General features: G+C 39.0%; 1 protein-coding gene across 1 annotated transcript; it reads left to right on the top strand.

Annotated features, from left to right (window-relative positions):
* Positions 1 to 24,792, top strand: ankrd29 (ankyrin repeat domain 29). The gene is made up of 11 exons (XM_002934137.5): positions 1 to 427; positions 663 to 924; positions 4,764 to 4,874; positions 8,626 to 8,724; positions 8,874 to 8,972; positions 13,281 to 13,379; positions 15,106 to 15,204; positions 17,548 to 17,646; positions 20,591 to 20,686; positions 23,030 to 23,128; positions 23,609 to 24,792. The coding sequence occupies exons 2-11, from the start codon at positions 904 to 906 to the stop codon at positions 23,690 to 23,692; spliced, it is 906 nt and encodes a 301-aa protein (XP_002934183.1). The 5' UTR covers positions 1 to 427; positions 663 to 903; the 3' UTR covers positions 23,693 to 24,792.
* Positions 24,793 to 25,881: the final 1,089 nt, after the last annotated feature.

The raw sequence follows: 25,881 nt of genomic DNA, 5'->3' as shown, positions 1-25,881 counted from the left end.
TGCAATGACCCCCCCTAGTGCTTGGCTTCCTGCACCTGAGGTGCACTAGCATAGCTAGCACAGAGAGTGCTATTGAAGCTTTCTGCACAAATTTACTGTTATATAACTTGAAATTAGGCTCTTAAAGTTACAAGGAATAGGTCCGCCAGCTGTATATAAGGGACAGCTGGGGGAGGACTGCAGGCGTCCTCTTGTCCTTACCTTGTGCATTATTCAAATACAGTGAGATTTGTGGTGAATAATTATTAATTCTTGAACTAAGCTTGGGGAGGGGGCTGTGCTTGCCAAGAAGACTGGAAGATTTTAGACCCAAGGTAATCTTCCCTGACCTCTCCCAGTTATAACAATCTCTACCCATGTTTTAATAAGTCCCTCCTTTTGTGGGACTGGAAAAAGGGGCAGCCTTACTCAAACAGCAATTTAGCAGGTAAGCAGCCAAAATGTCAAAAGGTGGGCAATGATAATGAGGCAGACCCAGATTTATTAAAGGGTCGCATAGGTCTAGACCTAGAGTGGCAGAAGTGTGAGTGTGTAAGAATTAAACTGATCTTATGTAAAATCTTTCTTTATGTAAACATTTTTCAGCAATTATGCCAGGGAAAAGATTCACCTTATTATGTCACATGACAATCACATTTGTTTTGTGTATACTATATTTTCAGATAGAAGTTCAAGAAGTGATAACTGAGAGAGTGCTGCAGGCTGCCCTTGGCACAGCACCATTGTTTGTAGCTAGGACTGCAGCTCCAAGCTGGGGAGCTCTGCTGTTTCCTCCGGATTGTGCTGAGTGCACAGACACGCCTGCCGTCTGCAGCTACAAGATCTCAGCAAGAAGGAGAAGAGCAACCTGATCCATCAGTCTCTTTCCACTGCTCTCAGGAAAGAGCCCGTGCAGCTGCTGAAATGTGCAAGATGTCTTTCAAGGTAACATTATGATTTTTTTATCTGTTTTCCGTATCAGCAATCCACTTGTCAGTATTGGTATTTGCCCATGAAACACAGTCTATGCTTTAAGCAGCCACAGCTCATACAGTACTCAAAGGCCTGTGCCTCTCCCTTTTTGTCAGCTGCCCTAGAATTGCCCAGCCCAGAGGGAGAGAACATCTAACTGCATGGTTACAGGGCTGCTCTTTCTCCACTGGGTGGATACTGCTTCCTACTAATGAAACACAGGGATAAGCACACAATCTCAGTGATATTCTTGCAGGGGTATATCCCCAAAGTTATATGCTATGTGAGTTGGGGTGGGATAATATCTTCATTAGTTCATCAGCTATTAATTTCTCTGCAGTAAAATGTTAGTCAAACCCTGAAATCCAAAACTACAGAAATGCTAAATCCTTAGAGAACAAAGGGGATTGTGTTATTGACTAGAAAAGGCTTTAGAGGACATGATCTCTGTGACCCACTAAAGGACAAATGGAAAAAAGATGATCAGATTTTGTTCATCTAGAAGAGGCAGTGTGTGTTATTTATTGTGCATTGCCTGTACTTCACTGCAATCTTCTTAGAATTCTATAATAGTTAAAAAGATATAATTATAAGCTGATGCATGGAATTAATGATGTTCTTTGTTTAAAATGGATGTATGTATTTTTGTATATTTTTATTTATATAGTGCAGCACTGTACAGCAGATCAAAAAGTCAATAGAACAAACAGGGGTCATTTCAATAATAAATACAGATAAATGCAAAGTACAGTTATATTGTTATATTAAAAATTAAGAGCTAAGTGTCAAAAAGCCAAGGGAAAGGAGGACCCTGCCCTGTAAAGCTTACAATCTAAGGAGGATAACTAACAGACACAAATAGGATGATATAAAGTGCTGCAGATTACAGTGGGTAACACTGAAATATAAGTGCCAGTTCCCAGTTCAGGTGCGATGTGAGTGCCCAAGGAGGCAGTGTTTGAGTTTAGTTCTGAAGAGACTGAGGAAGGATTCTCTGTGGTGGACAGAGATGGCATTCCAAATGTAAGGCACAGAGAAGAGGTGTTGGCCAGGAACATTTGAGACACAAGCAATTTTTTTATTTTATGGGAAGCCATGATAAGGACTTCAGCAGTGGACAGGCCCCTCCAGTCATTATCATGGCTTCCCATAAAACAAAAAATTTGTTTGTGTCTCATACGTTCCGAGACTGTACTCTCTTGGATGACAGGAGGGGAATTCTGAATTCTGCGTTTAATACAGATTGTAGTAAGGCAAGATGGGAGTAAGGGAGGCCAGTAAGTAGAAGGCTACAGTTGTCTGGATAGAATGAGAGCATGCATGAGAATCCTAGCTGTTACTTGTGAAAGAAAGGGAGACATTTTGGCAATATAGCATAAGAAAAAGTGGCAGGTTTTGACAGTGGTGTTAATACAGTCAGAGAAGGAGAGAGGTGTCAAATCTTATCCCCAGACAACATGCAGAGTTGGCAAGGTTAATGAGTGTGACATCAATAGATGTACTTAAAAGGGGAGTTGGACCAGGTCTAGGTGCAAAGATGACAAGGCAGAATTAAGGCATGACATTAGAAATGGATAATGGATATAGTCTGCTAGAGGACAGGATTCCCTCCACATAATTTTCAGACCTTGAATTGGAGTGTAAGAATCGGGTTTGTGAATTCAGATGGGGGCATAGGTTTTGAGCATGAGTATGCTTAGCCTGTAAGGGTGCAAGTAAGCCAATGGTAGAGGATAGAATGTTGTTATACTCACTGTCCATGGTATTAGGATCAGGCATATCCTTATCAGCTAAATGCCTATTCACCTGCACTAAAGTGAATTGCCAGTCACGCGAAAGTCACACGAAATTTCCTGGAGGAGTAAACTTCACCCGTGTCTAATTTCCTCATGGGCCATCAGCCTAAAGGAAGAGAGGCTGAACCAGAAAGTGTGAGCTAAGGCATGTTACATGCATCACAAATTAGGACAGTATGGAAAGGAGCAGGTGAGCAGGGAGAGTTTAGACAGAAAATGTAACCACACAATGATCAGAAAAGGGGAAGGGTTCACTTCTAAAATCAGAAAGAGATTAGCCCATGAGTTGGGGCTGTTAGTACAGAGGAAGAAAGAAAGCCAGGTTTCAAAATCAGAAAGAAGGCAGCAGAGGAGGTGGCCGAAGGAGGTCTGTAATTAACAGCTACCCGCACAGAGAGTGGATGGTAGATCTGAAGGGCATTAACCTGGATAGAGATGAATAAGAAGGCTGGAGGAATAGGAATAGGTCTGAGCCAACAGCAAGAGAAGAGGAGAATTCCCACTGTGTCCCCCAGATTAAGGGGTGTAAAAGAGACCATCGTGGGAATGTGCAGTCTAAATGGCAGGATCCTTCTGGGAAACCCCGTTTTTCTTTTGGCAAGGAGATTAAACAATTTAGAGCAAAACAGATCATAGATTAATGTGGATTTGTTTGTTAAAGAGCAAATGTTAAGAAGGGCACAAGAAAACACAAGGCAGGAGGAAAGAAGAGCTGGAATCCAAATAAGGTTAGAAACATCAGAGCAATGAAAGGCTTTGGGCAAAGGGACTGAAAAACAAGACTGAATAGACTGAAAGTAAGGCAAAGTGCAAAAAACTGCAGAAAGCCAGCCTGTTTTTTACCCTCAACACTACATTCTTTTTTAGAATGCTAGTGTTATTGTGCCCATTGAAAGTTTCATATAAGTCACAAAGTACATAGATTTTAATGTGGGCATTTTGGGGCATGCCATGTAATGCCACCTACTGCATGCTACTCAGTAGTCACAATGATTAGCTTGCACAACCACAAGGTGCAAATTGCAAGCAAATAATTGTGTTTTGCACTGTGATTAACAATGTGTACACAGATTTGAACACAAAGTAATTTTGTCTTTAACAAAGATTGTTTTTTTATACTTCCTGAAGAAAATGTAAGAGCTTATCAGATGTTGGGCTCTGCATTCATTGCCCAATAGGATTTTCTAAACTCAACCTACAAGTCTGAATTATGATCTGTTGTTAGCATATATATCTTGGGCATGCCGGGCCCCCTCCAAAAGAAAAAAATTCTGATGGGAACTGGCATGAACAGTCCCTCTGCCCTCCCTCCTGACCCATTTGCATTGCACCTCCTGGGCTACACCACACTACAAGACTATAATACAGCAGGCCACCCCCCCCCCCTTTGGGTGTATGCTTATAAGTAGTTACTCCACCAGCCAGGAGGGCCACATGATCAAATCAGCCCTCACATGGGTAGATTATTTTTCCATTGCACCATGCACACATCAGCAGGGTACAGATGGAATTTTCAGCTATGATATATAATCTACAAAAACGCAGTATGGTCTGTAAAATCAGTCAAAGTGCCTGACCAAATCTGGGCATGATTAGGCCAACTTAAGCATATTTCTTGCAAGCAACCTTCCTACAGTATATTTTTAAAAAAAATGTCATCTTATAAGATTATAGAGAGCCATAAATGACATTTACAATGGCTTTACATTGTAAAGCCATTGTATTCTGAATAGCTTTGTGAAAGTTATATTAATGTAACTTTACAAAGAATAAAACAAAGCTTCTCGTTTACAAGGTTGGCTTTTCATTGCTTGCTTGGTATTAATTACCAAGGTTCAGCCCTTACTGATAGATGTTTTAGGTGGAAATCACTGCTTTGGGTGGACTTTACTAAGCCCAAACAAAATCCAATATAGCCTACAGTACATTGATCTGAACAGCTATTTATTTCATATTTTTTGTAATACTTTTTAAATAATAACTTGGAAATAATATGATACTATTATCTTTACACAGAAGGAAACGCCGCTTGCCAATGCTGCTTTCTGGGCTGCGAGGAAAGGAAACTTGGCACTGCTTCAGTTGCTGTTAAACAGTGGAAGGGTAGACGTGGACTGCAGAGACAGTGTATGCTCTTTGTTAATGAATGCCAAGAATTTTTGATATCTGTCTGTTTCATTGATATTGCTCTGGGGTTGGGAATATAGATATAATATTATACTACTCAATATTTCATGGCAGTGAAACAAGGCACTTTGTAAATGTGGTGGCTTAATTATTAAAAGCTACCTATGAACTAAACAGATAAAGGAGCCAAGAGCTATTTTAGTGGCTAAAAGGTTGCCCTTTAGAGCAATCAATAATGACAGTGCTCATGTAAGCAGTAACTTAAAATGTCTAAAACAAACATCACTACTGTTGAAGAAAATAAAATGGTCCTTACTGTGCGTACTTCTGCTATGACCCTAAAACATGATATTGTAAAAATAACTTTTATTTTTGGGGCAAATGTTCAATGAGATTCTCAAGCCTTTACCTTTAAAGAGCTACTATACCCTGTTTTCTGTTATAAAATAATTTTGTTGTTGTTTTTCTATGTCATTTATAGGACAAGTAATGTAAAAATTACTGGGGGATGCCAATTTGTTAGGGACCCCCCCCCCCAAATGAATATAATCTTTAGCCTTTGGTTCCCTGGCTTTTGCTTCCCTTGCAGAAAAAAATCACCAGCCTATGGTAGTAGGCAGTGAGCACCATTCTGCCATTGTTAATGAGCTCCCAGGAATGCCTTGCCAGTCCTTTCCTTATATTCAATATAGTAAAAAGTTCCATCTTACTGTACTGCACATGTGCCTATTACCAGCACTGCTATGCTGTGCATGTGAATGGTAACTAGGGATGTACCAAATCCAGGCTTTGGTTTGGGATTCAACCTTTTTCAGCAGGATTGGCATTCATCTGAATCCATGCCGAACTGAATCCAAATCCTTAAAATCATGTGACTTTTTGTCACATAAACACAGAAGTTTGCTTTTCTTAATTTGCATAAAACAAATTAGGATTTGGTTCGGTATTCTGCCAACGCTTTCACTAAGTATTCAGGGTTTGGCCGAATACTGAAGTGGTGGATTTGGTGCAACCATAATGGTAACTACCTGACACAGTAGATACACCTGCAGTCAGTATTGATATAATTTTAGTACACAAACACAGCTTGCACCCAGGCTAGGGTTGCCCCCTGATTTACCAGCCTAACTGGTAAAATACAAGCCACAGATGGGACCAGTGTTACAAATTTAATTGAACTGCATTTGCCAGAAATGTTATAACAAGTGTTTTCTCTCCTCTTGTATGCATGCCTCTGATCTGCCCTAATCCCCTCTCCCAGCTCCTCCACTATCTCACAAACATAACTCTGTACAATTTTACAATAACTCTGCCCCTTTATGTCACAGCCCTGCCCCTTAGAGACCCAGTCCTGCCTCAGTCAGTATGGTCTCTAACAAAAGGTGGCAAAACTAACAGGGTCAGAAGCTTGCCTGCTTGCCTGAGGAAGAATGCATCTGCCAGGGAAATGAAAAGCCCAACTGCAAATTTACACAGAATAGCACATCCTACGTAGCATGACATTTTCTTTTGGTTTGAAGAATGGGTCACTTAATTGTTGCAATAATAAAGCAAAGTTAACACAGACATAAAGGTTTCAGTAGAGAGAAAAATTTTGTATTTAACCATTTACATTTCGAGCACCTGGGATCTATTCAGTGGCAAAAAAAACTCAAACTGCCAGCAAGACAAACCTAAGATTTTTTGGCAGCTGGCCTTTCCACAGCTGTTCTTGAGCACTCCTGTTGCCCCTGATCCCATGGTGACTTTGTTTGAAATAAAAATGTATATATGGAGTAAAGTGCTGTTAAATGTAACCAATCGTATTTGTAAAATTATAGGCTGTGGGGATGTATTTTGGAGTTTATTGTGTGTTACTGTCACAGTGCTTTGAAAATCTTTTTTTGTACTCCAATTGGTTTCCAGTTGATACAAGTCAAGAATCTAAATTAAACTATACAGTATATATTTTGTATTGTATATTAGCCTACTCCTACAATAACACCTGCTGTAAGACTGCATTAACCAACCATTCTAAACAACAAGATAAGAACAGATGGAGTGCAATGCAGGTGCAGCACTCAAGTGTGTTACATATTACTGGAGAAAACACTTGCGCCACACTACTGTACTTTCTTGTGTCCTGACACAAGTTCCAATTTAAATTGCCAGTGGTCATTTGTGGGGCCCCCTATGACCACCCAGTAAAATGTGTTTGTACTGCCCTCTAACATGTAAACTAGAATACAATAAGAATAAATAGTGTCCAGGAACACTGTCCTGGACTAACAGCAATTTAAGTGGATAAACCATAAGAGTGCCTATTGGCACAGGAGCTGCTGCCCCCTCCAAACCAGTTGGTAGCACCAGGATTCCCAAGGGGGTCTGCATCAATCTCCACATTACAGCTGTGCCAAGGGCGCTGCTGCCACAAGGCAAGTTGAGAAAGCAAGCAGCCGCTGAACTTGCACACTGTAGTGCATTAAGTAAATGACCCTGCGTTAGTTCACCAGGCAATATAAATTATGAGGATTTGTGATTGCTGCAGGATTTAGAAACACCTTTAGTAGTGTAGGGAACTGGTAAATTATGCCTTTTTCCACTCTGTGGTCCCCTAGTTCTCTAGACAGCTATAATGGTCCTTAATGTAATGTGAAGTAAGTTCCTTGTTCCTGGGTCATAGCATGACCACTTGTGCATTTCCACAGTTTGGCCATAAGGTGGCACTGTGGATATAAAAGGCTGAGCAGCCATGAGGCAAGAGTCCATTTTGTGGAGCTCTCTCCACAAGAAGAGAGCTCTAGTCTGAATAGGTAGCTTTAGAAAGAATAGGCAGTTCCTGTTATAGATCACACTAGGTGTGATAGACAGGCAGGGCTATTTAGTGAGCCGCATTTGCTCCAACCAGGATTGTAGAGGCATTATAAGCCGGGTATAATACTACCCAGAGTAGGGTTAACAGTGTACAGACCTAGGGTTAGATAGTGATCACCCAGGTTCCACTGGAAGCATATACCTGAAAGCTGGGAGTTAACCCATTGTGCCCTGCAGCTAAAGGGTTATTGTGACTATTCCTTGTAAGTACTGCCTATGCTGTGAAATGCTACTACCTACCTATTCTGTGCTGTAATTACTCCTAAGTGGCTGTGTAAATAAACAGTTCATGGTTTCAAGGTTAAGAACCACTGGCACCCATTTATTGAGAAATACAACACATATCCACCTGGCCTCCATACAAAGCAAGGGCTCACCCCTGAAGGATACAGTCTCATCCTGGGTAAAATACGGTGTAGTTTGTGGTAATTAAAGGGCTAATTTACTATAAGCTTACAGTAGGAAAAAGAGAAAGTAAAATGTTAGCTCAGGAAATGTTGGTGTGAGTCACAAAAATGTTGTCTGCCATGGAAACTTCTCCCCACCCATCTAATCTCACATTTTCTGCTTATCATATTTATGGGCCCTCTCCTTGTCAGCAGGTCCCTTCACAATTAAAGAGTTTACTTTTTGTTGGATGTATCAGTAAAGGTACAATTGGCACAAGAGGGCAGAGTGTAGCTCTGCACTGGATGAATGTATGTATATATTTATATAGTGCTATTTACATGTGTATTTTAAGCTGATACGCAAAATGTTGTGTCCTTTAGCCTGCATAGCATTTGAAACCAGGTTTTTGTAAGCAAGCACTAAATATAAATCATCATATAAATAATAATCATCATCAAAATGTTAAGCAATTATTGAAATACTATATAACCCTTTTCTGATTCTTCAGACTGGTGCTACAGCGCTGATGGTGGCATCCTATGCTGGGCATTTTGACTGTGTACGGGAGCTGGTGTTGCAGGGAGCTGATATTAACATTCAGCGAGAGGTAGATAATGTAATTTTAGCAGAAGTTGGTGATTTAGTTATAAAAACCAGGGTAATCCTATACATTTTACACGATAATTAATGTTGTTAATTCTGCTACTGAGCACCATTGCAGGTCATTTTCACATATGTTCTGTGTTTCCCTTTCAGTCTGGATCTACTGCTCTGTTTTTTGCAGCTCAACAAGGTCACAATGATATTGTGAAATTGCTTTTTGAGTTTGGAGCATCAACTGAATTTACAACTAAAGTAAGAAAGCTTTATCCTATGTATTTCTCCACACTATTTATTTGATTTGAGATTTTATCATAATAATTAATTTGACTTATTATCTAAACACATGCATTTGAAGCAGGCCCGGATTTGTGGAGAGGCCTCAAAGGCCCGGGCCTAGGCCGGCAGAAACCTGGGGGCGGCATGCCGCCCAGCCGCACAATAATCTCTAAATTTCTGCTCCCATACAGAGCAATGGGGACTTCTCCCCACTGCTCCGTATGCACTTTGGCCCACGGCGCATGCGCACTTGCTTGCCCCCCCACACCCCGCGGGGGGGGGGGCTGGGTGGCGTGGGACCGGGGGCGGCCTGGGGGCGGTGAGTTTTGAAATCCGGCCCTGATTTGAAGTGCACATCAGTCTGTTGTTTTTCTTATTTTTTGAGAAAAGTCAAAGATTCTTTTATGCAACTGATCAGCTACAGTTTGGAAATGATTCAGACTTCCTTCCCCCCTCCAAAGCTGCTATCAATGTGTTCTAGCCCAGTCCTCTGCTTCTTACATCATAGAATGTGATCTAAAATAACACATAAGTCTTGTTTATGATGGCAGGGCAAGGTACAAATTTCAGAGACAAGGAGCCCTGTAATTAAGTTATGACAGATTTGCACCCCTTTGCACTATAGCTAGGGTGGCCACCTTGCCAGTATTTTTTTTTTAGAAATGGTGGCAACCCTAACTACAGCACTTGCTCCTGCTTATCATAAATGAGAATTCTAAAGTAAAAATAATTTCCCATGAACATGCAAGTGATCTGACTCAATCAGCACAGAACTATATTTCTGTTGTGTTTCATCCGTGCATCAGCAGCAACTAATAGTGCCTCGTGTCCGTTCATTTATATCAGATACCATGATGTCAGAGAGCTGGGCAGTAAGCCAGCCTACATCATACAAGTACCATAGGAACCAACACATCAGGTGGATGAACCCTTATGATCCCACCTAACACAGGACCCTTGTATATCTGACAGTATTTCTTGCAAACAGAAACACAACATGGATACATTAAGCAAGGCACTATGAAATGAATGTTCCCCTACTACAGTACATTTGCAAACCTGGTCTCATTTCATGTTGTTTATACACGCAGGGCTCTGTTTGAAACTTTTGTTTGGGTTAAAAACATTGCACGGTAAGGAAGCATTTGCGCAAATTGAGCTTTCAGTTGTTTTATTCATTTTTATTCACTGGATAAAGTTTCCCTTAATCCCAGAACAACACAAAATATCTTTCATTGCCGTACTTTCCACCCATATCCTTCCTCTTCCTTTCATGAAATTCATACTGTATGAACAACACAGGAAGAATTTAGGAGGTGGAAAGAGGTGGAAAAAGCATGACAGTGAAGTGAATAAGCAAAATTAGTTACTTTGTGTTTGCACATATATTATTATTATTATTATTATTATTGTCAAATAGAAATATTTGCCATTTGTACTACAGTACACAGGAATTAGGGCAGTAAAACACATTTAAAATTTAAAATATATAAAACAATAGATAAAAGACAATGGGTGCAATGGGTTCATAAGCAGATGAATCTAACTGGGTCACTAGTTATGGTTATGATAATTAGTTCTTCTACATTTCTGACCAATCTAGAGTTCCTTTTGAGTGATACTACCATACCACGCCAATAGGTTGCTGGTTAAAAAGCTTTTGATCATAGCTCTACAAAGATAGTTAAAATCATCTTATTGACTCCACAATGCTTAAGTCATTTGGGGAAATGAAAGAGCTTTTTGGGTTATGGTCTTAGTATTGTCGGTCCATCTGCTCAGTTTTGTTACCTTCGATTTGTTCATATCGACACAGGTGCTTCCTTTAATTTATAGTCATCACTTTTGTATTTCCTACAGTATGTAAGAACCAGGTCATGGCTTCTGCTGTACAGAATAATGGCAGAGACTAGTTGTCTGTATCTTGTTTCATCATTGTTCTGGGTGACACTTAGCACTGTAGTGTGATCTGCAAAGCTGAAAACTTTGCACTTCTCTGCAGGAAATGAGCAGTCAGAGGTGCATAAGGAACAAAAACTTGGTACATCCTTGTGGTGTGCCTGTGCTGTTTATGATTTTAGGAAACAGACGGTTGCCCCTCCTTAAAAATTGTGGTTTGTTAGTAAGAACAATCCACAAACAAAACTACAATCCAGTTACAGAGTGAAAGTTGCTAATTTGTTGATGAGATTTGCTGATGATCTTGGTTGGATTTATAGTACTGAATGCAGAACTGTAGTCTACAAACACTATTCAGACATATGTGTTAGGTTTCTCACAATGCAGTAATGTAGCATCCAGTACTAGGGCAACTGCATGTTCTGTGGATCTATTTGGACAATACAACTGAGAGTCAAAGACTTCATAGCAATTGGTGTTAGGACAGTGGGTCTGTAGTCATTTATTCAATCAATTTAAGCTTCTTTGATAACAGTAATATTATTAGCAGTAGTAGTATCAATATTAACAAGTATTAACAAAGTGCCAGTAGATTCTACAGTGCTGTACAATAGAAATGTGTTACACAGAACTTCTCCAGTAAAATTAGAAAACAACATAGCCAGTCTTATTGTCTTTACTACTTTATCATAAAATGCCACCATCTTTACTAAAACCCTTTTTTTACCATTGGTAATGGTTATTTGCATTTCTTACATGTTCTTAATAGGGACTGTTATATACATAACTGACCAAGCATTAATGGATGCTGAAATCTGTAAATAAATAACCCTTACTACTAATGCACAGGCTATGTATGCAGGCCATGCAAAGTGAATAGTTTTTAACATAATGTGCTTCCCTATGTGGCTTAAAGAGATAATTGGGCTCAATTATCAACACTAGGCACTTGGCTTTTTTTAGTCGATCTGCACTGGAGACTGGGGGCATATATTATATAATATTATAATATATAGGCAGCCGAGGGCCGCCCATCAAAAACCGCCACCCTAAGCACAGGCCCTTGATCTAGGTGCAAAGGTATTTTCAGGTGATTTGTCACCCATGGATAGCGTATATTTGTGCCACAAGCCTTGCACAAAAAAGCTTTAGTTTGAAGAAAAATCACGAAAGCAGGGAACAAAATGTACATAATGAATAGATTAATCATGATTGTAGGATGTCAAGCCAAAAAAGTGAATCACATTTTCCATTACAAGCATACTGAGAAATCACAACTAAAATATAATTGTGGGGAAAAAACTTAAACGCTAAAGATACACTTCTCATGTGGCATGTCAACAGGTTTTAGGCAGTATAATTTTGATTTTTTTTTATTTTTAATTTTAAAGGTCCATTTTAAATAAATCTTTTTTTTGCTGCACTTTTGTTGCAAATGTTAAACAAATCTCTCCCTAGTTTTTATTAACCATGTGTGTCAATAGTCACACAAATATGTCACAATCAGTTATTATCGTGCATAGAAATGAGTAGGTAATTGGAGAATAAAGCCATTGCTCCTCCTCTGAGCCTGTATAAAGAAACAAGCATGGCATCCATTCAGAAAAATGCTGACTTGGCTTATACACTCTGCACTTAAATGAATTAGTTTCACTCTAAAAAGTGTAAGGGCATCTAAGGATGTTTAAAAAACACTTGCTTGTTTAACTGCCTAGATCTTCCCAGTGTTGTAAGCTTGGCATTAACCGTTGAATCTAGTGCCATTGTATTGCGGATAAATATAGAATAGAGAATGCTGGCAGGGGGTTTATTCATAGCCAGGGTATTCAAACATTGATACTGAACCCTACCCTTGTATTATGGATTGACTTTTCCCATTTGTCATTGCTAAAACAAACATCAAGCTACTTTATAACCATGCCTGTGGCAAAGGGAGGAAGTCCGGCTTTCTTCTTCCCTCAAGAGAATCCATTGTAACCATTTCCAAAAGTTCTTTTTATAAATAAGAACTGCCCTTCTTTGAATAGCTGCAGTGCAAATCATACAAAAAGAGTTGATTTATGAACTGCATAGTCACAAAACTATTAGGGGCATATTATCCTATCTTTGCAAGCACAGTAAGGGGTGTTCTGCCATGAAGCAGGATGAGAACCATGTCTCAGGCGTCGCTTTACTACAGGCATCAAAATGTTGTCAGTAGAGGTTAGACAGGCGGTGGGGGCCCCTGGAGTGGCATGGGAGCCAGAGAGGGGGCCCCTGGAGGCGTGGGGAGAACACTTTTGAGATTTTAAATAACAGGGCTACAGACACAAACCCACTAGGGCTAGGATAGTACTGAGCTCCAAATAATACATGGCTTTACATGTGCTTGCATTCCCCTTGCAGGATGGAGGTACAGCTTTACTCGCAGCCAGTCAGTATGGTCATACCCGAGTAGTTGAAACCCTTCTGAAGAATGGAGCCAACATTCATGACCAGCTTTATGTATGTACATTGCAAAAGACAATATGCAATAGTGCCTCTAGTCATAAACATAAACTAACCCAGTTCTTTGTTATGCTTTATTGTGCTTGGTGACCTGAAATAACCAGAATAATTACACAGAAATATTATTAAAGAAGAAAAACTTTGGGTGAGGTGATAAAATCTTGCCAACACAAGAAAACAGCCAATTCAATTGCATTATGATGTGTAACTCACAAACACATATAATAATTCACCTTAGATAACTCCCCACAAGAATGTGTAAGGAAACAAAAGTGTTTGATGTTACAGCGTACATTCCCTGCCTATAAGACAATGCCTATTCAAACCACAGCTGAAGTGAATGCATTATATAGCTGCATGCAATTAAATCACCCTGCAGTTGACACATATATCTAGACTTACTGCCACAAAGGTTGCAGGAGCTGAGCGATATGAATGGAGGTTTCTTGTATTGCAAAAGGTAAACCTGCCTTTTTTAAACTGTGTTAATTTTTGAGGCCTGAATCCTGAAGGTATACTTTATATTTTAATAATACACAATACAATGATATCTTTATTAACAGGGCTTAGTAATGTGATCAGTTATAACTGATGCTCAGTGATGTAGTTTCTGTCACACAAGTCACTGAAGTATTTATAATAAATAATAATAATAATGTTAAAGGACATGTGAAACCTACATTTACCTGCAATGTATATCAGTTGGGCACGTCTCCCCCACCCAAACGCATCATTTGTACTGCATATATCCCCTCCGTATACCAGCACCATCACATGTTCCTAAAGAAAATAGCATCTTTTACCCAGTGGCCATTTTTCCTCTGTGACTGGAGGGTGTGTTTAGTAATCTGAGCTTAGAACAACTGAGCATGCCCACAAGCCAGAAGTCAGAACAAATTCCTGAGGGAGCGGGCCGAGTGGGTTAGAGGAGGAGAATGAAATCTAAGTGATTAAGGGGATGCTGCAGCCTTACTATTAACCTCTGAACAACCAGTGTGGCAGGTACTGAAAGATTTCAAAGAGGCTGTTCACTGATATAATAATAAATAATGTACCCCCTGTTGTAAAATATCACAATATTAGAAGTTACCTAGGAAGTACAGGACCTGTATGAAAGCCTTTGGCCTTATGCTTTTATATAGTCTTGGAACTCTTCCGTGACTTTTGATATCCTTATATTTTACAATAGGGGGTGCATTATTCACTTTATAAAGTAGAGCAGCTTGTGCGCATGGAGTCCTGGAATCTAGAGCTGTCAAAACTTTGCAGGCTGTGTATAAAATGCTTGATAAGACTACAAGAGTTACACATTTTCAGTACATCACTCTTAGGCTAAGGGCACATAAGGCTTATGGACCACTTCTCTCTGCCTGCGTTTTGTACCCAGGTGGAGAGAAATGGATCTGCTTCTGTGTGAGCTCCACTAACGTGCATACCATGAATCTGAGTGCGGCTGCATGGAGTGGATATCAGCACAAAAAGTAAAATCACTTATTTTTGCATTCACTTTGCATAACTGCACTCAGGCCTCCACCATGTCAGTGTGGATAAAGGCAGATCTACTTCTCTCAACCTCTGTACAAAATTCAGGCAAGAGAAGCTGACAGTACACACTGTGTGCCTTTAGCCTTAGTGCTGATGAAGATATATTAAAGTACACATAAAAGGGATTTTTTGTAACCTTAAAAATCATTTGGTTTGGTTTTTTAATCTGCTGCTTTAGGATGGGGCAACCGCACTGTTTTTGGCTGCACAAGGAGGTTACATAAATGTCGTTCGACTGTTACTCACCTCTGGAGCAAAAGTGAATCAGCCCAGGCAGGTAATATTGTAACCCCGTATATAACTGTTTTAACTTTTACTGTACAGCAAAAAAAAACAAAACAGTGGTCACTTATAAATGCAAGCACATTTGAGAAGCACAAGAATTGCATGCATTTTGAGGTTATCTGCTAATTAAAGTGAAATGTAAATATTGAACATGGCCATATGGCAATAGAAGTGTATATGTGAGCTGTATGTCTGGAGAAAATGAATATCATTGCAAGCAAATTCTCAGTGTGTAGAGATCATCTTAAAACACATGGCTTTACAGGGACTCACCAGTCCCTGTCCCAGTAGAGTTTACAATTGAAAGTCCCTACCGCACACATTCTGATCACCATACTCACCAGTCCCTGTCCCAGTGGAGCCTACAATTGAAAGTCCCTACACTTACTGTAGTTAATTTTAGCAGGAGCCAGTTAGCCAGAATGTATGTTTTTGGAGTTGCAGAGGAAACTATTGCATGTGGAGGAAACCCACACGGATTTAAATTCAAGAACTTACAAATTGGCCTCCCCATGTTTATACACCTATATAACCTTGCATATTTTACTCTAATTCACATTGGATGGCCTAATCGGTGGCACTCAATGCCAAACTTAGCAATACAGGGTGTACAGGTGCACATATAATAGCTTTGCTTAATATGTTTAGTGAAAAACTAATTTTTATTGTGTTGACATTACCAGAAACAAATTGAGATCTGTGTATAAGAATTATACAGGTTTCAAATACAGGTATCGGACCCCTTATCCGGAAACCCGTTATCCAGAAAGCTCCGAATTACGGAATGCCCGTCTCCCATAGACTCCATTTTAATGAAATAATTCAGAATTTTAAAACTGATTTCCTTTTTCTATGTAGAAATAAAACAGTACCTTGTAATTGATCCCAACTAAGATATAAATAATCCTTATTGGATGCAAAACAATCATATTGGGTTTAATTAATGTTTTATTGATTTTTTAGTAGACTTAAGGTATTGAGATCCAAATTACGGAAAGACCCCTTATCCGGAATACCCTTGGTCCCGAGCATTCTGGATAATGGGTCCTATACCTGTATTTGTAAACATGCATCCTTAACATGTATGGTAAAACTGTCACAGCTCCCTCTGCTGGTATAGGGAGTATATTTTGAAGTCTTATGGCATTTTGGTTGAGTTAATTTATAAATGACTTTAATCTTTGGCTGACATAAATAGGAGTAAAATAGGTCAAGTATGTTATTAACTATAACTATAACTATATATGCTAAGCTAATATTGACAATGAGCCCCAGAAAGAACAATGATGTGATCTGGTAAAACGGGGACTGTTAAATTGTTCTCTCTTGCATTGGGTTCTGATACTAGGAATTATCTTTTTGAGATAAAAGGGAACAAAATGAATACATTAGTGGTGGGACTTAAAAATGTTAATGCCTTTTTAGAAATATAATTTTACTATTAAATTAGATTAATATTAATTTATCCAGAGAGTTATCTGTTTTTTAGTTTGTCGACAAGGTGGAATCATATGATAGGCCCCGTTCACAAAGTGCAGGGCAGATTGCTAAATGCGAAAAAGGGTGCACGCTGCCATTTTTTTTCAGACTTTTGCACCCTGCCCTGCATTTTTATGAATAGCTCAAGGCCTTTGCACTGCAATATAAAAAACAAAGACCTGCATCTGCCCCATGAATACAGTGCTGTATGTCATTGTGCAGGTCAGAAAGTGGCAGGGAGCAAAGGGTGCTGTACTAACTGCTTTCCTATGGCAGATGGTAAGGACAGGGTACTTAGCGACCAACTCTGTGCTCAGCACCTCATACGGAATTTTGTTTCCAATGTGAGATGCACAGTAATACCATTATCCTGTTAAATGAGGGCCTATGTCTTTAGAGCTAAATAATAAGTCATAGCTGGGATATTGGGACCATATGATCTGCTGTATTGTATTCCCCATTACCAAAGCAATAGCAGCATGCATGAGGCTAAAAGTAATTCTCGGCTCCCTTATAAAATGTCAGGGGGCCTAGTTGGTCCTAGTTATGCCACTGGTGCCTGCATATCTATATTATAAAATAAATCATAATAATAATTAACACAGTAGATGTAGAACATACAGACAGAATAAAGTAATACAAAACACCACAGCACAGCATTTCATAGCAATCATTTTAATAGAAAAAGACCTTTGTTGGGATGTTGTGAGACATTTAAGCCAAAGGTCTAGATATATTTTGCTCCTTTCTGTCAGTTTTTCAGTGATAGAAGCCTAAGAGGGTTATCACAGCTGTTTAAAGCAATTCCTTTCAACACACTGACACACAAAGTTAACAGTGTTACATGTCATTAAAGGATGGAACAACACCTTTGTGGATAGCATCCCAGATGGGGCACAATGAATTAGTGAGGGTCCTGTTACTAAGAGGAGCTGATCGTGATGCTGCACGGAACGTAAGTATTACATATTGGCTTTTTATTGCCTCTTTAGGTCATCAGGAATATATATTTTTACAGTTTTATTTGCCTTAATTTTAATTTTATTAAAACCCTTTGCCCATCAAATCAGATGATTGAGTCAAGTGAGTTAAGAACTGGCCATGCCAGAGGTGTCTTTGATTTAATTCATGCTTAAATATATTGCAGTGTAAGGGCAAACAATCCTTGTTTTGTTTGCGTTAGTTGTTAGTACAGGCAAGGGATCCCTTTTCCGGAAACCAGTTATCCAGAAAGTTCCAAATTATGGGAAGGCCATCTCCCATAGACTCCATTATAACTAAATAATTCTAATTCCCTTTTTCTCTGTAATAATAAAACAGTACCTTGTACTTGATCCCAACTAAGATATAATTAATCCTTATTGGAGGCAAAACAAGCCTATTGGGTTTTTTCCAATATTTAAATTATTTTTAGCAGATTTAAGTTATGGAGATCCAAATTACGGAAAGACCCCTTATCCGGAAAACCCCAGGTCCCGAGCATTCTGGATAACAGGTCCTATACCTGTTCAGGTTGATTTATACATTATACATTTATTATCTGTAATGACTGGGACCTGCTGTGTTCCTATAATTTTAAATCACCATACCTTAAGTTTACTTAAAGATTTAAAAATTAAACGAACATAATAAGTTTGTTTTTTCTTCAAATTCATTTCACAATCACTTGTAATAAATGTGACCATAACATATTCTCATTCCTCACCGTGGGGCTCACCATAATTTCACACTAAGGGGTATATTTATCTTGCTGTGTAAAAAGTGGAGTAAAACATTTCTGGAGCGTTCCACTCATAGCAGCCAATCAAATGATTTGCTTTGCTAACTGTTGAAATCTAATTGCTGATTGGTTGCCCTGGGCAACATCACCGGTAATGCTTTATTCCATTTTTTTACACAGCATGATAAATATACCCCTAAATCTGCCCTTTTACCATCTTTAAGATCTTCCCGTCAGGCAAATTGAGGTCTACAAAAGTGATTGCTGCATCTGAATGCAATAAGGACTAGTCTTCTCATGGAACTAAACAGAAAAATAGTCTAACATTGCATCAAACAACTTTAGGGGTATATTTATCATGCTGTGTAAAAAGTGGAGTGAAGCATTACTGGTGATGTTGCTAAGGGCAACCAATAAGCAATTAGATTTCAACAGTTTGAAAATCAAAGCAAAGCAACTGATTGGCTGCTATGAGCAACATCACCAGTAATGTTTTACTTCACTTTTTACACAGCATGATAAATATACCCCCTAGTCACTGATCCTCTGTGACTTGGCTATCATCACCCAACTGTTCCATCCTTACTGACCTATGATTTTCCATACTAACCGTGCCAGGTTTTCAGAAACCTAATTGTGAGTATAAAACGTGAAGAATTCAGTATTATATGCATATGTGTTGTGGATTAAAACAATAGGTCTGTCATTTTAGGGGGATGCTTCAGTCAAAAGTTATAGCAGATGAAATGTGTGATAGTGGGCCCACCATCCTGGTGGTCCTTGGGCAAATGCCCCTTTTGTTGATTTAGTGAAACTGCCCTGAGCACATTTATTCATGGGTGAATGTTACTATACACTTCTGAAAATCCTGAAATAAAAGTAGTGAATTTTTCTGTATTTGAGCTCTAATTTCACATTTAAATCTGCCCCTTAGGGGCTGATTTACTAACCCACGAATCCGACCCGAATTGGAAAAGTTCCGACTTGAAAACGAACATTTTGCGACTTTTTCGTATTTGTTGCGATTTTTTCGGCTTCTTTACGAATTTTTCGTTACCAATACGATTTTTGCGTAAAAACGTGAGTTTTTCGTAGCCAACTTACGCGAAAAGTTGCGCCTTTTTCGTAGCGTTAAAACTTAAAAGGTGCAAAGTTTCGCGTAAGTTTTAACGCTACGAAAAAAGCGCAACTTTTTGCGCAAGTTTTAACGCTACGAAAAATCGCCAGATTTTACGCAACTTTCGTAATGGCTACGAAAAACTCGCGTTTTTACGCAAAAATCGTATTGGTAACGAAAAATTTGTAAAGAAGCCGAAAAAATCGCAAAATACCGATCATTACGAAAAAAACGCAATCGGACTCATTTCGACCCGTTCGTGGGTAAGTAAATCAGCCCCTTAGTGTTAGTAAAATTTTCCAGTAACAGTAACTCAAAAATACTGAAACTAAGATATATGTGAATGTCATTTGTCATAGTGTCCTATTTAAATAAAATGTTTGAACTGGTTTACTTTTCTCTGTCATAATAAGACAGTACCTTCTATTAATGATAAGTAAACTAGCATAATTGCCTATATACCTTAACCTGCACCGACCCTAACAAAGAAAATGTTGCAATGGTAAGACCCATACCAAACTCTAGCCCATGTCTCTGTGTACATTACTTCTGTGTTCTCCCTTAGGTTCCAAGACAGGGAAACATCAGAAGCAGAGATTGTCCTTACCAATGTGACCCACACTCAAACCAAACCTGCAATGGTCGGCCAAATTTTAATTGTAACTTACCTGACCTAAGGGTAAACCCATGGGTCCTGCAGGTTGCGGATCAACCCGCACATTAATAGTTGTTAACATTTCAAGAACTACTCATCACATAGAACATAGTAGGGCTCATTTATAAACACTGGGCAGATTTGCACCTGGGCAGTAACCCATAGCAACCAATCATTGATTAGACATTTCCAGCCAGTGGCTGGTTAAATACTGAAAGCAGTCATCTGATTGGTTGCCATGAGTTACAGCCCAGGTGCAAATTTGCCCAATGTTTATAAATGACCCCCAGTGTATATATACTGTGTGTATATATATATATATATATATATATATATATATATATATATATATATATATACTAAGTAGATTTAAGCACTAAATTTGTTCTCTTACATGTATCTATTAGGATGGCACCACGCCACTATTTAAGGCTGCATCTAAAGGGTTCTGTGAAGTTATAGAAGAATTACTTAAATTCTCTCCAGCGCTTGGCATCTTAAAAGTAAGAACATTTATCTATCAAAATAATTATTCTGTATGTGACACCAGGAATCTAAATTAACAAGAAAATTATGGATCATATACCAGATAAAGTTTACATAATGATCATGAATTTATTAGTCTTTTATATAAAAGATAGCTGGGTTCCTTCCTTTAAGGAAAACTATACCCCCAGAATGAATACATAACCAGCAGATTTATATTAGGTTAAGTGACCTATTAAAAAAATCTTGTCAAACTAGAATATATATTTTCTATTTAGGAGTTCCCAATAGCACATACTACTAAAAAAAAGTATATTTTTATAAAAATTGTTTTGTTAGATGACGCAGGGTTTTACATATGAGCTTGTGTATGCTTGTATATTTTTATACAGACCTACATTGTTTGGGGGGTATAGTTTTCCTTTAATAAAGGCTAATTGATCCAGGGTTCCATGAAACTCCATAAAGCTCCATAAGACTGCATGAAATAGAAATTGGCAAAGGTCCTAATTATAGGGTGGGACAATTGATTTATTCTGGATCAAGCCAAGCAGCTTGGCAACATTTCAGTTTTTCAAAATCAACTACCATGTAACTAATATAATACAGAAACATCAGACTGAAGAAACCTTAAAGGAGAACTAAAGCTTAACTAAAGAAGTAGGCTAGAAATGTACATTATGTTTTGGGGTTCTGCAACCACAGCCCTTTATCAGGGAAGATCTGTGCTTCCAAAGATGCCCCAGTAGCTCCCCATCTTCTGTTCTGCTGATTCACTGCACATGCTCTGTGCTGCTGTCACTCACTGAGCTTAGGGACCAACTCACAATATACTGTATATATAAAACATAAATGTCACAATATAAGGCTGATTTGTAAATAATACAGATTATTAGTACATGGCAGGTCTAAAACGATAAGGATTAGAAATTGATAATCAGCCCTGTAGCATCAGCCTCTATGAGAGATGAAATTTCTGATTAATAATTTGCTACAACCCTTAAGCTTAGCTTTTTCTGGTATGGTGACCCCCCTTTGAAGTACTGGACCATTACTGCTACAGAGATACTGAACCTTTAGGCTGGTTCAATAAATTCAATATATAAAATATGGCATTTCTAGCCATATTCTTTTTTAGGGTTTATTTCTCCTTTAAGTCCTCAGTCAGTATGCTGAAATAACACCTTGCAATGGTCACACATGCGTATACTGTAACATCATAGAAACGGTGACTGTGTCTTGAGAAATTAGTTCCCAGAGCCACTGCCCAGTTTCCCTTGAAAACACCTTCTCACATTGGGAGCAGGACCAGAACTAAGGGTAGGCTAAGCAGGCGACTGCCTAGGGTGCAATCATTGGGGGGTGCACTTTTTATGGGAAAATATTGTTTTTGTTTTTTTACCCTTGGTTTGCTTGGCCTTTAATAGTCTTTTGCTTTAATAAACTGCTTGCCCAAATTCCCTGGCTTGTTTTCTGTACTGCAGTAGCGATCCCTACCTCTCTCTTGCCGGCATGTATGTTTATATTTAACGCTCCTTTTAACACACTGTGGCACATGCACTGTAAGTAGCGGCATGTCCATACATCAACATCATTAGATAAGCTCGGCAGCAGAGAGAAAGCTGGCACGTTTGTATGGTTAATGCCGAAAACAATTGGAAAATCTTTCTCTGGCTTATTTTTTGATGCTTCCTGCTGCTGGCTCAGGTACAGATTGGTGGCAATATGGTTGGCTGCTTCTGGCACAGGTACAGATTGGGGGCAATATGGTTGGCTGCTTCTGGCACAGGTACAGATTGGGGGCAATATGGTTGGCTGCTTCTGGCACAGGTACAGATTGGGGGCAATATGGTTGGCTGCTTCTGGCATAGGTACAGATTGGGGGCAATACGGTTGGCTGCTTCTGGCATAGGTACAGATTGGGGGCAATATGGTTGGCTGCTTCTTGCATAGGTACAGATTGGGGGCAATATTGTTGGCCTGTATTAAGCTCTTGCCTAGAGTGCCAGAATACCTTGTCCCAGTCCTGAATGCCCGCATTACCTCCATCCCCCCGTATTCAAGGAGGCTGGCTGGGTTGCCTAGGGTGCCCAGCCGATTGGCTTGGCCCAACACTAATAGGGAGACTGGAATACTGAAAAGGCATGTGAAGTTTTAGATCAACTTACCCTTCTAACTAGAAATTGAATTAAGTGTTAACTGCATGACTTACCTATTGCTTTAAATATTTACAATGTTTCTGAAATTACTGTATATTTTATGTAGGGCGACTATAGCAGATTTAGAACATCGTCTGCTTTCTTTGAAGCCCTCTGTATTTCTTAGTTTTTCTTCAATAAATCTACTTTGACATTAAACAGAATGGATCAACTGCTCTCCATGCTGCTGTCCTCTGTGGAAATGTCAAATCAGTGGCCCTTCTTTTAGAAGCAGGGGCAAACCCTATGATAAAAAATAAGGTAAGTAGTCCTTTCCAACCTAACACACAGAATCACTTCCTGTGGAAGGGGACTTATAAGTTGGGATATATTAGGGGTCATTTATGAAAGTTTTCCAAGTCCAGTTTATGACATTTGGTGTTAGAGTAACATGTACGTCTGATTCTTTAGTCGCAAGAGCGCTTGTCTATTCTACCACCTGGAGGTGGTGATTCCCAACTTCAGTTGGTGCACTCAATTTGGAACTGGAGGCAGGGGTAGGCAGCGGTTGAGAGGGCAACTATAGGGAAGTGCAGGGAGCGCATTTTGATGCAGTACTTTTAATGAATGGGGTTTTAACACAACTGACTGCAGGGTAAATTGGCATGAATGCAGCTGCACTTGTGGTCGTAAATGACCCCTATTGTATATGCTTAGGCTTGGACTTTGCTTAACTGATTTAGGGACTCAATTTCCGAAGACTGCCCTTATTGTAGAATATTCTTTTTTTTTTTTTTTAAGGCTAATGAAATACCAACTGATCTTTCAAAAAATGACAGAATATTGCGTCTTCTGAGGCCAACAGAATCAATGAAGAAAAGTTAACAAATTTTCATTTTGCTGATTGATGCCATGGTGTTTGTTTCCTCTGGGATATATATTTTGCCCTGCTACAATGCTGCAAATCTGGCATTCAGCTGGCTCGGCATATTGGGTTTCATGCTAAATAATCAGTTGCAAAATCTTCAGCTGAATTAAATAAAACTGAAGTGCGGATATGAGTTGTTTTGCCAAGGCATACCCAAATTACATTTATTGTAATGTCCAGCCTCGTGGTTAGCATGGCACTGCTCCCCTCATGGAAATATGAGGCAATATTTCAGTCTTCCAAGAATTTGAAAGAGGGTAACTATATTCAGGAAAAATCACAGGAAGGTCACTGTGCCTGTTCCTGTGCCTCCTGTGATTCCAGACAGCCAAGTAAACCTGTTTGGTGAGGCAGATATCGTACCCAAGAGTTCTGTGATGGTGACTGTGGAACTTGAAATCCCTCTGCTTTCCATGGTGGACGGTGCATTCTCTCTTCAAGAACAAGAATTCATCACTTCAACATGGCACAAGGCAAGGGGGGTTATTTTTTCCTGCAACTCCACCTCAACTCTTGTGTTGAGGCAAACCTGAGATCTAACATATTCCTCAGTGAGGCAGGCTCCATCTGTTAGTGTTACACTGGGTGGCAGAACTTGTGAGTATTGTATAAAGTAGGCATCCATTTAATACTGAATGGGAGAATAGCAGCTTTTAAATATAATGAATTTGTTATTATCAAGTATGGTCACCAATATCCTTTAGGTATCTTCTTTTATTGGTTTGTGGCTTCCTAGCATGTGGTATTAATAAGCAATTCAGGTTCACTCTATGCAAGAATTATAATAACTATGGCTTTACACACAATACAGCAGGACTCAGAATGTATATTTAGTCACTGCTTGCATTAAAACTGGTGCTGTACAATAGGTGCTGTATATTAGGAATATTTCCTATTCTCCTGTGGTGTCTCATCACTATTTTAATATAAAGTATTTTTTGCTTGTTGGGTTTCAGTGCACTTTAAAGATCTATTTGTGTACCTACGGTCGACACATGTCCTAAAATTCTAATACTCATATTCTGTTTAATAAAATAGATAGAATAACGATTTTAAACTTTGTTGCTTCCTTTATTTACAATGATTCCTCATGATGTCAGATGTGAGACAGCAATAAGCTTGATTAGGCTGGACATTTCCAATTTGCCAACCTGAAAAGTGTCAGCACTTACTCAGAAGTGGGTGAGGAGCAGGGTAGAATGGGTGAAGATGTCTGGCAGGACAAAAACTAGGACTAGGCATATGTATATAATACACAACTATTTTGAGAAAAGGGGAGTAGGAACAATCCTGAAAAATAGGGGAATTATTGCTGTTAAAATTCTATTATTTCTCATTCATTTAAATCACACCTTCATAAATCATCATGCATGGCTTTTGAACTGGCTTACATTGTGTTCCATATGGGCCTAAATCTGTGGATATACCCTGACCTAGACACCCCTCTCGTAATACTAAAGTTCTGATTAGATAACAGTGGTGCATAATGTCAGTCACATGACAGCATGTGGGACATATAGGTGCCATGTATTCACAAAGTGCACTCAATGCAGGCAGCCAGATGGGTACAGTGGTCATGCCAGTGTGCACAGCAGCACACTCCTAAATAGAGAGTATCATAGTCAACTAACTGTAGATTGGTACTTATTTTCACTACATATTGGCGACCACATTGGCTTTTTATTGTTAGTAACATAGTCGTTTGTAAGCCAGGCTGGGTTGCATTAAAGGAACTGTAACTAACAACTAAGCAATAAAAATGTTTCAAAATAATTAAAATATAATATACTGTTACCCTGTACTGGTAAAAGTTGTGTGTTCACTTCAGAAAAATTACTATAGTTAATAGAAATAGCTGCTGTGTAGCCATGGGGGCGGCCATTTGAATTGAAAAAAGGAGAAAAGGCACAGGTTACATAAGCAGATAAACTGTGCAGAATACTGTGGGAATCTATGCAACATATGTTATCTGCTTAGTAACATGTGCCTTTTCTCCTTTTTTTCAATTTCAATGGCTGCCCCCAGGGCTACACAGCAGCTTATTTATATAAACTATAGTAAGGTTTCTGAAGAACACATACAACTTTTACCAGTGCAGAGCAATATATTAACTACTTTGATACACTTTCATTTTTTGATTTAACTG

Source organism: Xenopus tropicalis, chromosome 6 (genome assembly GCF_000004195.4).
Source record: "Xenopus tropicalis strain Nigerian chromosome 6, UCB_Xtro_10.0, whole genome shotgun sequence".
NCBI classification, from domain to species: Eukaryota; Metazoa; Chordata; class Amphibia; order Anura; family Pipidae; genus Xenopus; species Xenopus tropicalis.
The sequence above is the reverse complement of the archived record's forward strand: the minus strand, read 5'-3'. Positions and strand labels throughout refer to the sequence as shown.

Bases quoted from the DNA above. Each gene is read 5' to 3' on its own strand.
- ankrd29 (XM_002934137.5), top strand. From the start codon at position 904: ATGTGCAAGATGTCTTTCAAG. The intron at 13,380-15,105 runs GTATGTACATTG...CTGCTGCTTTAG, and splicing joins ACATTCATGACCAGCTTTAT to GATGGGGCAACCGCACTGTT. The intron at 20,687-23,029 runs GTAAGAACATTT...GACATTAAACAG, and splicing joins CAGCGCTTGGCATCTTAAAA to AATGGATCAACTGCTCTCCA.